The sequence below is a fragment of the Colossoma macropomum genome, unplaced genomic scaffold, assembly GCF_904425465.1.
Source record: "Colossoma macropomum unplaced genomic scaffold, Colossoma_macropomum, whole genome shotgun sequence".
NCBI classification, from domain to species: domain Eukaryota; kingdom Metazoa; phylum Chordata; class Actinopteri; order Characiformes; family Serrasalmidae; genus Colossoma; species Colossoma macropomum.
The window spans coordinates 19,850,657-19,867,914 of record NW_023494784.1 but is presented as its reverse complement, the minus strand read 5'-3'; the positions used below and the strand labels follow the sequence as shown (position 1 = coordinate 19,867,914).

Genomic DNA, 17,258 nt, shown 5'->3' with positions numbered 1-17,258 from the left:
AAAATCACATCTTCTATGTAGACATCAGAGAACAATTTAAAACACCGAATAAATGCATTCTATGACACCTTTAAACATGTGCTATTACAGTGAAACTTGGTGTATGTTTGCACCAACTATTAAATGTAAAAACCATTAAAATAAACGCAAATATCTGTGAAACAGAGGTAATCAATTGTTTTTATGTTTTACCTTCTATTGCTGTAAATTAATAACAGTGTAATGATACAGTATATGCACAGTGTATTTACATGCACTTAACCATTTTTTCCTTCAAAAAACAGGTACTGATCATTAAATGTGACAGTACTATCACAGTGAAAATGGTGACTATGTACGTTCTTCATCATTATACTATTTTCTCTTATGCTCTTCACGCTTCCTTTCCTAAAACTGCAACTGTGATGTTTCCAGGCTCAAAGCTTTGGAAGAATGTGGATGTAGGCTAGTACTCACCATGAGTTCCAGCAGTTCTTCACTAAGCCTTTTATGTTCCTTGCCTTTAAATACAGAGATGATACTATGGTTAAATAAAATGAGGCCTTGTTCTAGTCTTGAAATCTGATCACGCAGCGCTGAGAAGTCAAAGAGTGACCCCCTCTCTGTCCTGTGTCAGACAAGTCAGCATGAAAGCTGAGCAATCAAATACTGCACTCAGTCCATGACTTCAACACCTCCCATCCCAGTCCACGGTCTCCAGGCTCTGCAGTGCACTTCCTATCCTCTCTAAGAATAGCAAATGTTGCTTCACACAGCTCATCCAGATGAAATAATGTGCTTTAATGTCCTCATGCTTATCCCTCGTCACAGCTGGCAGTCATTACAGTAGTCTGACAGAAGTTTGAAGTATGAAGTCTAGCTATCAATAAAGCAACACTGTCTGCTGCTTTTTCAGGAAATGCCACCACCTAAGAATCAGAATTCCGAAGCCAAAATCCAATTACAAAAAGCATCCTTTGATTTCTGCAAAAAAAAAAAAAATTAAAAAAAAGAACAGATCCTGACTGACAGCACACAATCAAACTTGAATTTAAAACATCTAAAATTACTCCATTACAGTCAATTACCGCTTTGAATTCCAAGTGGCACTACAAGCCTAAAAAGCGGAATTTTCCTAGCCGCGGGATACAAGTGGATGCATCAGGCTTTATGTCTCGAGCAATCTGTTGCCTCCAACAATAGACTGTAATTACTAATCAACCCAGCCGTCAGCTCCAAGCTATGGAACAGATTAGTTACCTTCACTTGATAATAGTTAATCCCCTGCTGGAGAGATGCTAGTTATGCTGGCTGCATGAGAAACACACAGAACACACAAACACACAAAGGTGCAATCACAGCCTGTCCGTATTTGTTTCTCCCGTAACGTTTCCTCAGCTAGATTCCTTCACTCCTGCTCACTTGTTATGCCAGAAGTCTTTGATTCCTTGGCTTCAAAGAAATTAATTGCCTTTAAGGAAAAAGAATAACAAATGACAAGCAGGAATGAAAAACAACAACCGTCCCTGTGGACTAAAGGATCTAAATGAAGAAAGGCCGCACTCGCACAGTGGCAAACGCGGTGTGAAACAAAGTGTTGGATGTATTAACCTTTCCGGCACCCAGCCTCTGGGATATGACTGTCCCTCCTTTTGCAGGCAATACAACAGCCGCTGTACATGACTGACTTATTATCGGTAAATAGGACGACTTCAGGGCAAAAAATACCAGAATCAACAGGTCGAGCCAATCAAATCAGATGGCATTCTGCCTCTATTTTCCCATCCAGGCAGTGCTTGCGCATTCTCATAAATATAGAGGTGTGGTTTCCACTGGGAATGAGGGGGGACACGTTCCTCTAACGTTTCAAAATCCTGTTTTCATCCCACCCACTTTCAAGGTTAGCTAGAATTTGCTGGGGAAATCACAAACTAGGGCAGTTTAGTCTTACTGCCCAGCTGTGGTAAGATGACAGGAATACAATAATAACATGGGCTGACTGATAAAAATCTGAAATAGAACTAAGCCACTATATGGATTAGTGGCTCCCACCTATTCCCATGGTTATTCCATTAATGGATTCTGAGAAGATGCGCTCGGGCTGGTGGTTAGATTAAATGTTTCAAAAATGTTCAGAAATGTCCAGCAGAAAAGGAAGAAAGGTCAATTATTGGGAAGGCATCCATTCTATCAACTCTAACTTCAATACCATTTAGGGGGGGATGAGGTTATTTGGCACAGTTTTCGATATCTGCTCTGTACCCCAGGCATCTCATACATTAGGATAACCCAACTAGCAACAAATGAAAGCTGAGCAGCCTGGTGAAAAACAGACTTCAATGTCTGAAAGTATTTCTGGAATTAGGGCATTCATAATTTAATACATGTTGGACAGCTGCGCCAACCAGCCTCAACATGGGGTTGTTTGGCACAGGTTAAGGAGATGCTTGACACAACATTAAAAGGCAATAATTTCAAAATAGGAAGCAACAAAAAAAAGTGGTGGACAAAAAGCTGTTCATAAAATATTACCCAAATAAAAATAGTAGTCCATTCATATGTGAAAGTTCATTTTTAATAGTTTAAAAAGTTATTTTTATCTTGAGATGGATTCACTTATCATCAAATGGCCTACAGCTTAGAAGTAAGAACAGCTTGTTATGAATTTAATCATTTAATCTAAATGTAATAAAAACACTCCATTTTACATATTTTAAAATGTGTCTATGATGAATTTACTCAGGAAGCTTTGTTTGTTTTAAAACACATAAAACATACAAAACCTGATTTTGCTGCTCTTATGATAAGCTAGCTCTTATCTAGTTAGCTACCCAACACCCATAGTAAGACTAGCTAGTAGAATGGATAGTACTGAAATTCATAGTGCCCTCCTTTCTGAAACCAAAACTATACCCACAGTGTTCAGCTTTCAGAGTTTTTAGATAAACTTGATGAACCATCATATGTAAAGTCATACGTAAACACTGTTAATGTTTCGAAACATACCATTCACTACCCACATATACAGAAACCATGCTGCAAAAACAGCAGTAACCTGCTTAAAATTCACTGTTACTGTGATGTCAGAAGCAACCCGTTTACAGCAATTTAAGCCCTGACCATTCATATCAAAGTTCTAAGGATTGTTTCAGCTCTGAGTGCTTTTTGAATGAGGCACAGAACAGGGTTTATTATTCTAATAACAGGCTTAAAAGCACAGTAGCAACAAACAGCCTCTTTACTTCTATATGGATAAAGAAAGGACCATTTTTGGTACATAAAACCACACAAATGGTACAAGGGACCTCAAGGGAAAAATAAAATACAAGTAAAATGTAGGATAGGGGCCTTTCAGGGTTCTTCAATGTTGTCCCAGAATTCAACACTATATAATTATGCTTGTTACAATAACAGTGACAAAGAACTCCAAAATCGATTTCTATTGTTAATAAATACAAACTTTTTTAATGTATTGAGTAACTTTCAGGAAACAACATTATCCTGATAGCCTGTTGCCCGAAGTAAATATAAACTAGTCTAAAGTTCTGAATGGTGATATAGGATTACACACTGGCAGGATGCTTGGAATAGAATTGAGTTGCTCAGCTGCGCATATGCATTATTTAAGCAAGCAGCTGTATACCAGAGTGGATAAGACAATGAACCTGCCTGTGGGAGTGCATGGTTCAAGCCCCGCTCAGGCATCCTGCTGCTTAGATGTTAGAGCACAGGTCATAACATTTTGGCAGTTTTAACATGCAATTTAGTTTGATCTGTTATCTCAGTCCTTAATTACGCATTTATAGAGGGAACTCATATCACCATAATGATACAATTGCAACTACTCATGCCGTTTGAACCATGTTCATCTACACACACTGCATCACTTGCACATGAGCCCAAAAACGCAATATGCTAATGGAAAATGGCAGAACTGGATCAGACTGCAGACTGAATACAGCCACAGTAAGCTGGTTTACATTTTTAGGTTGAGTGTACCTGATCTGCACAGTTTACCATTAGCTTTCCCTCAATGCTTGCTCAAATTTAGCCTCACATAGCCAGATGTGGATGTCGTAATGAGGACGTCTGGGGACAAACATGAGACATTAGTGGATAAATGTGGATGGGAGCGTAGACTTATTAGAGTGGGAACAAACTGAGTGTGAAATGTATAAAACAATCCAATGCCTCGTGAAGGCAAAGGTCAGAGTAGAGGTCAATGGTCTGCTTGTCAACACTGTCTGGCGAACAACAAGCCTAGCGTTAGCCAATGGATGTAATGCAAAAGTTAGCATGGCTGGAAGTTCTCCCAAAATTCCAATTAAACGTGGTAAATGTGATAAAAATAAACCCCTTACAAGGAAAAAGACAGTTCTGTTAGTTAACCATAGTACTCACTCACTTGCATGGAGCATGGGAATTTGGGGACATTTTAGAGGGGGCATGTATGTCACCAAGAAAGGTCCTCAGATGCGTATTCACTTTATGAGATCATGTCTGGTCCCGCTAGACTAGCTTAAATTCAGCTTGGAAACATTTTACAGGTCCATAAAAGCCCTGAGAGTTCCACTCTAGTCTCTTCAGGTTGTCTTCTATCTCCTACAAGGATGAAGTCAAAATAAAGGTCTCACTTGACCTTTCCTATCCTCTGAACTTCTGAAGTATGGAGAAAATGTAATGGTAAATGTGAAACCAACCACACCCATCTCAAACAAAAGGCAGTATATCTAGCCAATGTAGCATGGTTGCTGGAAGTGTAGAGATATGATGCTTTTAATATGTTTCTTTCTGGAAGTATTGAACAGCTCTTGCGATGAGTGTTCTTTATCTTGCAGGGAGCAGTGAAAGCCTGTGACAGGCAGTGGTTGGGCGGCTGAGTGCTTTATCTCCATTCCTTTTACAGAGCACTGAGGCGCAGCAGAGAGGCAGAGAGGGTGAATGCACTTCCCCGACAAGGAGACGGCAGAAACAAAAACAAGCAAGCATATCTCTAATTAGAACAAAAAGAGTCAGAGACAAAAAGAGCTCAAGTGTGACAGATCGGTGCAGGTAACTTATTTAGATGAAAGGGACTGAAAAAATAAAAAAAAAATGTGTCCATAAACACGGAAAGTAATAATGCAATAATGACATATTGATCTTCAGCCAGACAGGACAGATAAGTAATATTAGCAATGTCTGGAGCAGCTACTTATACAGAAGAAGGCAAATATTAATATTTTGATATGTTACACACTCTCAAAAGGGGGATTTTTCAAGGGGAATTTAGTAAAGGCAACAGATATAACCATGACAACTCAAAGAACATTGTAAGAACTAAAGGTGCCTCAAATATCCAACAGGGTACTTCAAAAATGAAAAAATACATTTTAGGTCTCTCAAAAACCTTCCCATGTCAAGAGGTTACTGGAGGAACTCTTGATGGTCTACAAGCTTTTGCAGGTACCTCTAACTACCCCACTGGGTTCTTGGAAAAACACCTTGCTTTTGAGTGAGGCCTCAAGCACTTTGGTGGTTACTTTTAGAGGTTTGGAGTTACTTTTAGAAAAATCTTCTTTTACACATATTTTGGTACCACTTTATTTGGAGTGGTCCTTTGTAGATGATTAAAAAACTCTTAACAGCTCCCGAGTGGCGCAACCGTCTAAGCGTTGGCCCTATCATCAGGAGATCGCGAGTTCAATCCCTAGGGATGCTACAGCCATCCGTGGCCGGGAGTCCAAGAGAGCACAATTGGCCTCGCTCTCTGGGTGGGTAGGATGGCCCCTCCTTCTCCCCCCATCACCCAACGCGATGCTAGTCAGCGCAGGCGTCTGTTAGGTGACGTAACAGATCTGGCGGTTGGTGCTTTCCTCCGAGCGCATTCGGCTGTCCAATGAGCGGCAGTTCGAAAAGATGCGGTGGTGGAGGAAGCCTGTGTTAGCCTTCACCCTCCTAGCGTTGATAGTATCGTGTGATTGGGGGAGTCCTAACTAGCGGGTGGAATTGGCGACAACTAAATTGAGGAGAAAATTGGGTTAAAATCCAAAAAAAAAAAAAAACTCTTAACAGATTATCAGTAACACATCAACAACGTATCAGTGAAGTAGCAGTAGTGCAGCATCTGAATACACTAAAGTAAATATCTTGTAGATGTACTGTTGATACAGTAGATGTATTGTTAATATGTTACTATCATTACGCAAAACCTTACCAACCTCACCCAAAACCTAACCCTAACCCTGGCCCTAATCCTACCCCCCCCCTTAACCTCAACCCAAAACCTAATCCTAACACTCATAAGTTTCTGATTTTGAGTTTCTGATGTTACTGAGTCTGTGGAGTGTTTGTTTCATCTAAAAAGGACCACTCAAAATAAAGTGTCACCCATATTTTTATTCATTTACTTATTAAGTAGCTTCTGAGAGCTGAACATGATCAACAAACAATCCTCAAATTGTTTCAATAGAGCAGTCATGGGCTGTATGTTAGAGAACCAGCCTTGTGACCAGAAGGTCACCGGTTCAATCCCCTGAGCTAACAGTATGTGACTGAAGTGCCCTTAAGCAAGGCACCTAACCCCCAACTGCTCCCCAGGCACCATGGATAACGGCTGCCCACTGCTCCAGGCAAGTGTGCTCACTGCCTCCTAGTGTGTGTATATTCGCTAGTGGTGTTTCACTGCAGAGGTGAAACTTCCCTGTTGTGGGACTAATAAGGGTAACTTGATTGCAGTGTCGTGCTTGATAATAGTTGAAATAATAGTAAAAGGCCTTTAACCCCAGAACAAAAGTTTTGAAGAACCTAAAAGTGTAAAAATGTTTCCTGAAGCATCCAAAGAGGTTTCAGACCATGCCGGATCCTCAAGGAAATCTGTAAATTATCCTCAGCTCCTCAGAGAATTGCCCTTTTCAGAAGGGTTCTTGGGGGCTCCCTAAGGAGCTCTGCTGTTGTGGCTAGCTGAGGAACCTCAAAGGGCACCTCGAGTACCGTTTCGTTTTTACAGCGTATGTGAATGTTTAAACAATTCTTTGCAATAGATACATGGCTCTTCACAATTATAGAGAATCTGCTGTATTTTTGCTCTTTAAAGATTTTCCATATGGTTCTATACAGGGTTCGTCTGTTGTTAGATGTCACCATATGATACTATATGGTTTTATCAAAAACCTGTTTTGCTAAGAGACCATTTAATAAATATATTAAACATCCTATTTGTGAAAAGGGACAGAGGTTTTTTTTAATATGTAACAGTAATAACATAACAGATTGGATGTGACAGAAGTGATAGTAGTGTTCCAATCTCTGTGTTTCTAATCTCTGTGTTTTTCTTTCTCTAGCAATTTAAAACTAGAGGAAAACACAATTGTGTTTTCACTTTAATGCTGCATTACTTTAAATAAATCTGATGTCTTACCTTTTCAGTCTAGAGGAAATCATCCTGTTATGAGACTTTTGCAAGAATATACATATATATATATATATTTCAGTACTCTAAAAAGCAGGCTCAGCTTCTTGTAACACAGGTAGGCTTTGTCTTCCACACAGTGATTAAATGGCCATGCATGTGACAGAGTATGTTTTCTCTCAGAATGATGGGTTTCAGCATATACTCATACTGACTGCATCGAACAACCAGCCTCCAATCTGGTTCCAGTCAGAGAAGCTGGATATTTGTGACAACATCGCTGTATCTAAAAAGATCAGTGCTAAGACAATAATTCGGATCTCTGCCCAGCACGCCAGCTCCAACAACGCCCCCCCCACCCCTGCCCCTCAGCTCCCTGCAGAGCTAGACTGCGTGTTACTGATGTGCAAAGCGAATAGGAATGTGAATTGCATGTAAATCAGTGCATCTATCAAAAAAGAGATTGAATGAGGATGAATGGGATTACATACTCAAAGCGGTAATTAATTGCATTGGGTAATTAATTTCTTCAAAAGGTACCGTTAAAAAAAAAGAAGAAGAAGAGCAAGGCTCTTTTAAGACCCTGGGCCTTTTCTTCTGATTGTGGATGTGAGGATGAATTACTCTGCTGTGTGGGTTTCCTAGAACATTCCAGCATCAGGCCCTCAGCCCTCGCTGTATGCCAGGTGGCAGCTGGAACAGTTCCCCTTTAATCTGGCTCGGCGGCTCCGGTTCAGTGCCACAACAGCAGGCATGGTGTAGTGCTGTACGGGAAACACAGTCTCTCTCCATGGCTAAGCTGACTACAGACTAAGCTCTCAGTCTAACCGTGTTCTGTCATATGCACTGGCCACGAGTGTGCAAGTGAATGAATACCAGTATAATGGCAATAGTGACACACAACAGTGATTTTTAGTTTGAGCAGTACTGATGGATAACAAACATTATGGCTATAACAGCAAAGTCCTTTTATCAAGTATTATATGTTTTTTTAATTCTATTTTGTGCCTGCATGATGCCAAAGACCTGACAGTTAACTGCAGCGTATGTCTTTTGCTGGGTGCTTCATACTGTTTTGAAAGAACAATTTAAAACATAAAAACTAAATAAACAGTGAGTTTCCAATCTGAAAATCTAATTTCTGCATGAGTAATATTTACAATAAGGTTTCCTCGGGTTTATGTGCAGGGGAAGAAAACAGCCCAATCAAAAACAATCTATGTCAGGTTTGTAAGACATTATTTTCACATACAATTCCAGCACTCAGGAACCATGTATTCATTAATGTTATTAACGCAAACTGAAATATCATCTGATACTGTGATTTACTTAGAAAATGTTAGTGATGGCACCAACATGATACCAGGTGTAATTCATTAACATCCTCCATACCACGTCGTGACTGAGACCTCTTTGAACACTCTCTCTCTCTCTCTCTGTCTCTCTCTCTCTCTCTCTCACACACACACAAACACACACACACTTTCTGAAACCAAATCAAATTCATCTGCTCAGGGAAGGGGTCTGAGGTACAACCCACGTTATAAAGTTCTTCCGCATACTGTGTGCAATTACACATCTCCACAATAGAGGTCTCCAAATCCCCAAAATGTACACAGTGCAGCTGTAAGTGAAGTGTTTCCTTTAAAAAAATCTCATTTTAGAGCTTGATAGTTTTTTAGAGAAAGAGAGATTTGTATAGGCCAATGCTCCAGGATTCAGCATTAGTATCAGTTTCAAAAGAAAAAGTGGTATCGTGCTCTCTTGCAAACGTTATTAATGAATTTCATTTTTCTAAGCACTAAACATACTGCAGTACCTAAAACCTAATCCTAAAGGAAATGAAAGACATCTGCAAAGAGGCTACAGAGAATTTAAAAATGTATGAATGTTAACTTCCCAATTCAGTGTCAAAGACTGGTGCTGCAGCCAACTCAGGCATAATATTTTATGCTAGGTCTGATTAAGGTTTAATTCTTTGTTAAGGCTATTTTACTTCATTGCACTCCATTTAAGCTGGGATAGGCTCCAGCACCCCACCGCGACCCAGAAGGATAAGCGGTTTAGATGATGTATGTATGTATGTATGTACTCTATTTACGTCACTGTCACAGAGGTGACAGGCATTATCCACAAGTCTTTGCAATGAGACACATTTTTAAGGGTAAAGGGCTCAAATGTCTGCCATATGGAAATATTTTAAAGTGGAAAACGGACAGCAAAACAGCACACGTTTCAACTGCAGTTAAGCTAAACACTTTTGGTTAAACATGGTAAAACTAGCTGTTTAGAATGCACATGATGTGACCACATAAAGCTATTTGTTTGGTGTTCAACTGTTGCCACTATTTTAATTATAACACATCAATACTTTTTAGTATTTTATTTATTTATTTTTATTGACTGCGATGTCCCCAATTATTATGCTAGCTGAGCACATCTTACTACAGAGCTACACCAGCAGTAGACAAATACAGTCTTAATCATAAATATAAACATGCCATTTTACCCTCAACATTTTAAGAATGGCAAAATCAATAAAAATAATGAAAAAATGATTGGTGACTGGAAAGAGTGATTTAGAACAATCTGTGTAGCCCTTGACATATTCTTGCCTCAGATTTAGCAAGCAATTCATGTCAAACACTGCTAATCTCTCCTATGAAGACTGGCCAAACAATGAGCTGTATGATTACCTCCCCATAACCCTGACTACTGTGTTCTGCTTTTAATAGTACGACATAGTGATGATCATCTCCAGCAGAGTTGCCGTTTCATTCATTCAGCTTTAGTTACTGCCATAGCTGACCACTAGGGGTGATAGTCTACTCACTGTGAAGTGAATACAGATACATTTTATGCTACAAAAACACTTGTGTTGTTAGACAAACAATATTCCTAAAAGATACAACTAGCAAAAAGTAAGAAAAAACTCCCCATGCTCTCAAAACCCAAAATTTGATCTACATAAAAAATGCTTTAACTTTTGTTTATTTAACCCCTTAAATGGCCAGGGCCCAACAGCAGGCCTAAAGTTTTACTACACACTTCTAAAACCTAATAATAGCTCAGCCAGTTTGCACTGAAGTCCCTCTAGTTACTGAATAATAAGCCTTAGTATGTATTAAGCCTGGGATTTGAAGGGGTTAAGAAAATTAGGCCTAAATCTTAGTGTTCATTTTGCTTTCAGCTGGCACTGTGGACTTGTTTTGGCAATTAGATTTTGATCAAAATAAAAGCAAAACAAATGTTGGCTTTAATTTCTGAATTGAAAATGTCATGGTGCAAAAATCCCAACACATCATGACATTTGTGTATCATTGTACCCCTGCTAACCACTCAACCAGTTATTTGTCCCTAATGCACTGCACAGGCTTCTTGTCACTCACTCTAAGTGAAAACAACCAGAACTGTTATCACTAATACCATCATCATCTTCACTCTTTTTCCAAAAAAGACAGCAAATTAAGCTGTTTTTTCATCTCAACCTTGTTCACAGTTTAGCTCACTTGCCAATTTCAGCACCTCCAGTCAGTAGTGTTACAATCACACCAGACGGGGGGGTGGGCCAGTGCAAAGCCTTCATGTACTCCACTGCCTTGAGGCAATGAGTGCCTCTGTGCAAAACAACTGTTCAGAAAAATTAACACCATGCAAAAAAGTGAAGGGAACAAAAGCATGGGTCAAGAGCACATATTCCCCTTAAAGTCTTGGCCACTGAGCATAGTTTGCAATCTATGCTGTTATTTAGTATGCAGACTTGGTCTTGAATGATGAAGTGCGCAGTAAGCTGGTTCTGATTCACGTTTGTCCTGACCACCCACCCTCAGAATGTCCAAAACTTTTTTTCTTATTATTGTTCAGCTTTTCCTTTTTACAATAGTACGACAAATCCAACAATATGATACAGGATGATACACAACACAGCCTAGTATGTCTGCAATTTGGGCCTATCACAAGTATTACATAATTGCCTTCCATGGTTGTTATCCTTCACATTCAAAACAGAATGTGAACTGGTTGTATGTTTCTTAGCTGCATTTAGTATAATGCATGTGAATAAAAGAAAACAGAAAACGCATTCATCAATACACATCACAGGTTTTACGTAAGCAACAGAGGTTCTGAATTCTCACCAGTGTTATTACATGCTTAAAGGACAGTAATGAGTAGTGCTTGCTTATTTAAACTTGAACTGTGTCTGTAGTCAGTTTGGAGTTAATAAGTATCAACAGCTAGGAAACAAGATAGCTAAACACAAGTTGTTTTTAAATAGTTGCTTACAATGAATAAATAAAAGCAATTAAATTGTTCATTAAAATTATTTGTAGGTAATTAAATATCAGCTAATATTTTATGCTCATTTATGCAGGCTTACTTCAGGGTTTAGCCATGTCTTCTTAAGGAGACATCAGATGTAAGGTTTCAGCAACGCACCAGATTCTGGCATGATGCAAATGCAAGAGGGCAAATGATTCATATGCAGATATTATAATAAAGCTTAGACTGTGCATCTGTAACTCAAATATCATGTGACGCAAACCCAGAGAGCCATTTAAGGACCTAATGTTCTGTTGTCATCACTATCTTAATTATTTTATTTGTTATTTTTATTGCAATTACTTTAATTAAACATGCTTGACATAACAGAGATATTCTAACATTTGTGAACAAAAGCAGCACAGTTTGACCAAAAGTGTCAAGAATTTTTGTATCCATTGTTTGATTATAAATAAACCATTATTTCTGCCTGACTGGTGTTGGAGCAGAGTTAATAAAGAACTTTAATGCACTCCGAAATTCAGCAATTACAATGGTTTTTGGACAAAAGTAACACTTTTGCACCTCCATCCTAAGTAGCTTGTTAATCTTTATGATTTCTTTGATATTTGATATAACCCAACCCAGAACGCTTACAGCTAAATCTAACAGAATCACATGCATTCTCAAACAATGCTTTTCTGTGACAGTCAGTCAGTAAAACAGAAAAGATGTTCAACATAGTCACATACACATATAAATGTTGTGTGATGGCTCACACTCACTTTCAATGTGCTACAATATTCTACAACATGCTCAGGCTGTCAAACTCTTTTCCACACTTTATGCCATAGCTTAATGCTTGACTTTCAAAGTGTTTCACAACTGTAATTTGTTTTCAATTCCTGTTCATTACAGAATTTTGTAATATTTTGTTGCTGCTGTAATAAAACTTCATCTCTACAAGGGTAACTTTTCAGTAGATGGAAAAAACTAATTAAATTTAATTGTGATTTAATGCCTTTATTTCCAAGTAATTTTGGACCACTTGGATTGGTTCATTCATCATAAACCACCAAGCACACAATGTAAAAGAGAGATGAAAAAAAAAGAAAAAAAAAAGATAAAAAAAAATAAAAGCAGAAAAAATGAACATGATAAATGATATTATTGCAAAGTCACACACATCTTGGCAGTAGGTAAGTTTAGCTACTCTTACAAATGCATGAATAAATTTGATTAACAGCTTATCTTACTGTAGAGTGGAGTCAATTACTGGGCATTGATAAATGTAAAAAACCGAAATATATGCTCTTCAGTGGACATTTCCTAATCCAGAGAACTGTGCTCCTTCACAGCAAAGACACTTCCAAGATCCATAGATTCTTTAATCACGCTATTTATGCAGAAATGGACAAATCAGTCTTAAATCCAATGCTTTATGAATTATTCATCCATAAGTGAAGAAGCAAAACAGATTGTGTAGTCCAACGCAGGTCTCCTCCCCCATGCCCGAGACTAATTCATCAGGGTCACTTTCCGATATCAGGCCTCCATGCTGCATGCCAAGCTTCCTAGCTGATGAAATCACAGCGTACGCAAACTGTGCAAAGTCATCCAAATCCAATTAATAGGTTTTCATACAACTTCAGGTGATAACAACCTATCTGGGAGGGCAATCTCATTTTGAAAAATGCATTCAAATGTCTTTGCTCCAGTATTGACCATTGTCATGTGGGCAAGGTAAGCATTGGGGGCATTTGACCAAATGTCACCACATCGATTTCCTCGCCTGCTAGTGATTGCTAAGGCACGATGAAAAACCCCGTGGCACACAATAAAACCACTGGACCTCCCCCATTAGGTCACACAGAGGATGGTTCAAGCAGGTCACTGTCGAATACTGATGTTCCAGGATGCCGTAGATTCAGTGGGCAGATTCAGTGGGCTTCTCAGGAACAGCTGCAAAACTCAAGTCCCAATCTGTCCATCCATTAAAGGTCAGGGCCCTTAATGACTTGGCTGGATCTGTGGCCAGCTCAAACTGAACTTCAATTGGACCAAATGAGGCGTGCAATAGAACACCAACAAAAACAATGAAGACTGCCACCGAGGTGTTAGATGAATTGCTTCCTGAGGCAATGGTGCTGTTCTTAGCTGAACCCAAGTACTCTACTATGTCATCATTCAAAATCACTTTCAGCAAACACACAGCACATCATACTGAGTCTTTATTTTTTGGGGGGGAGGATTGAAGGGATAAGGATCATCAGGTCACTGAGCTGTTCCTTTTCTAATTGTCAGGGGAAGACTGAGACCACTAGGCTCATTACTAACTTGGCAGGTCTGAAACACCTGAAAGTAAGGCATATATATTTTGAGTGCTGCCTAGAAACAGCGTATGAATGGGTTCCATATGACAGGTATAAAAAGGCAGCACTTCTAGACGTAAGACGCCTCAGATGTTAATGCAAAGCAGCTATGAAAATAAAAAGGAGAACCGAACGAGTGGGTCAGTTTTCCGGTCTCAGCAAATGTTATGCAAGTACATTGATATTTGCCCTTTCTGTGGGGACTTGCCAACTGCACTTCCTTTTAAAGAAAGTACGGCTGATCGGATGTCACTACCCAGGGAGGTTTTCTAGAAGTTTTAAAGGATTTTCCAGAAGAGGACATGCCCTCAAGCTACATGTTCTGTACTGCAGGGACCGAGGGTCTTCAACTGCTATGCTCTCACTGGAGAGGAGGTGGTTGGGTTCCTCTGTTCTATGTTGCTATGCTACATACTTACTTGCATGGCAGCTCGGATAGATTAAACTCTTAGTTTCCTCCTTTTAAGTGCAAAACATATGGCTGGTATTTCAAAAAGATACAGTGGCGTTTCCTGACATTCGTTGCTCACAGATTCACGCTCCAGGGAAAACTTATAAGCTTTGAGAACTGTCTATAATTCAGCTGTATGGAAGAAAAGTTTGATAAGGAGCTAAGTGTAGGAATAAACAGCTATGACTCATTACAGCCTGCCACTCTTCATTAAAGTCTTGCCAAGTGAATGCTCGAACGATTCAAAGACCACCATGTGAAATGTCAATATGTGTTTAACAAAATATAGGAAACACAGCACCTTTGTTAATGTCCCCTTCGACACAACTGGGATCATTTACACATTTGACTGGTGGTCTATTATTGACTTGGCTCCAATGCCAGGTACAACTCACAGTTGGACAATAAGCTAGCGCAGCGTGCTTCAATATAATCTCATCTAATTAGGCTCTGGGGGCCATCTCCTTGATTTCATTACAAAATGATTGTGCTTACCCTGGTTTCTTGCCAAAGTTATATACCTTTTTCAAAAGAATACGTTTCCAACAACCTTGAAATGTCTGCTGTAGCTGATAGATATCTTGCGTGACAGCATGATAAAGGGAGTTTTGATAAAATAAAGCTATGGTCTGTGCAACCTCGGGGTTCATAATGTCTTTCCATCAGACCAGACCAGTAGCGGTGCACTGCTGGCTGTGATACACTGGGGTAGATGGCAAACACTGATTGTGACTGCACTAAATGGATCAGGCAGAGAGCGGTCTCGCCAAACACTCTAAATAACCCAGAAGACACAAAGATGATATTGACAGTCTCTGTGGCCACATTACGACTTCATAATGCTTCAAACACAGACAAAAGAGGGCAGCTTCCTGATAATTTGGAGCTTCATAAAGGACTTTTAAAGCTTTCAGAAATGTACAGAGCCTGTGAGTTGAGCGCTAGAGTACAGTCACAAGCGAACCATTCAACTAATCTCTGAAGAGAGCTTTCTGACATTTTCAGGCATTCATGAATATGCGGCTTTTGAAAACGGCACATTTTGCTCCTGAATACATGCTGATTAAGCAATAAAAAGAATCAGGTGGAGTACTGGCCATTAGCACTTAGTTCAGCTTTTTTTCCATCTAATGATTTATCATGACAGTATAACAGAAGCAAGGTCTAGACATAAAAACTCAAAAGTAATACAAGTGCAGATACAAGCTCCCAATTTTCACCTCATTTGTGAACTGATACAGTACTTTTATGGTTATATTGAGATCAACAAACGATCTGTAACTGTTCAGCTCTAGGTGCCCCATAATGTTATTGTGTCCATGTTACAAGCATGGAAGTCTTCAGATGACACCTGGGGGCCATATACAGGCTTATCATCCACTAATGGGGATAATAAACTCATGATGATTGATAAACTCAAAGGAACTGTTAATCTAGCTTCATTATTAAGGCTACTTACCTGCACTGAGCAACAAAAGAATGAGATATACGGATATAGGCGTGCAGTCACACTTTATTCTGATAAACTATATCAGCATTACTGTAAGGATTAGGCTTAAATTTGGCTTGAAGTTAAGGTCAGGATTAGGTTTGATGTTAGAACAGAACCTATTATGTTCAACTGAATGCATTTTTAATTGGATGAACAATGTGAGCACCTACAAAGCATCGTGGAGTGGAGCTCTGGGTGTCTTTACAAACTCCAAGATCAAATGTGCTAAACAGAGGATGCAGCCTAATTTTTTGGATGCAGACTCTTCAGTCTCAGCTATTAGTCTGAAGCTCAACTCAGTCAGGAGCTCCATGAAGGTGGCATTTATTCCGCTCATTAGGTCAACACTCACTGTAGCCTCCTGAACTCGCGTCCAAACCACAAACCCCTTCAAGCCTATTTGATTTTAAGGCTCCCCGGACTCGAAGCCTACCTGCTGTCAGCTCAGGCAGCCGCGCTGGCCCTAATTCGATCTGCGCTGCTTTCGTGTAAAACCTCGACTGGAAGCTTTACAGCAGAACAAGGCGAGATGGGGACCGACATCCACAATCTAGACTACGCTGAGAAAGTCTGAGAGAGCACCGGGTCAAACGTTCAAATAACGCACATTACTGAACGAAGAAAGGAATAAAGCCCCCTCGCAGCGCACCTAACAGCTGAGGTGAGACGTTCCAGCAGCATATGAACGATGACCCGTGCCTGGCAGCTTCACACGAACGACGTAATAAGTTATAACAAGTGCGATACACCCCCCTCCCCGCCACCCCACTTCACGCACACCCTGCAGTCTTACCTTTCTCTGTGTCGGCGCTTCTCTGCCTTTCAGCGTGTGAGAATACATCCCCCAATCCCAACATGACAAGAGCGAGCAGCATCAGTTCGTTCATGGCTGGGCGAAGGGGCCGCTGCCTGCACTTGTGTGACTGAAGTCCGATTCAGCCCTCCCCGCGGTTCAGGGATGACAAGTGAAATGGATGTGCAGAGCGGGACCAAACCCTTCTTCACTGCTCGCATTCAGACGCTAGGCGTTCACACGAGAGAGAGAGCGCAGGCGACAGTGTGAGCAGCCGGAGAGAGTGAGAGTGAGAGTCTGTGTGTGTGTGCGCGTGTGTGTGTGTGTGTGCGTGAGAGAGAGAGAGAGAGAGAGAGAGGAAGAGAGAGAGATGGGGGGGGGAGGGAGGTGAAGATTGGAGAGACTGCGGTCGACGCCGCGTTGTTTTTTCCCCACCCGTTTTCCGACGAGCCCCGCCCTCCTGCGCTGCTATTGGCAGACAGTTCAAACTCACGCGCAGTCCCGCCGTTCTAGAACGCGCC

The 17,258-nt window shown here is 40.2% G+C and overlaps 1 protein-coding gene across 1 annotated transcript in view; it reads right to left on the bottom strand.

The window, feature by feature from the left end:
- The window catches only part of lrp1bb (low density lipoprotein receptor-related protein 1Bb), a 401,537-nt gene extending 384,715 nt beyond the window's left edge, over positions 1-16,822 (bottom strand). The window contains exon 1 of the mRNA XM_036590747.1: positions 16,738-16,822. Coding sequence (XP_036446640.1) covers positions 16,738-16,819 — 82 coding nt within the window. The 5' untranslated portion in view covers positions 16,820-16,822. The remainder of the gene's footprint in view (positions 1-16,737) is intronic.
- Between the last annotated feature and the right edge of the window lie 436 nt (positions 16,823-17,258).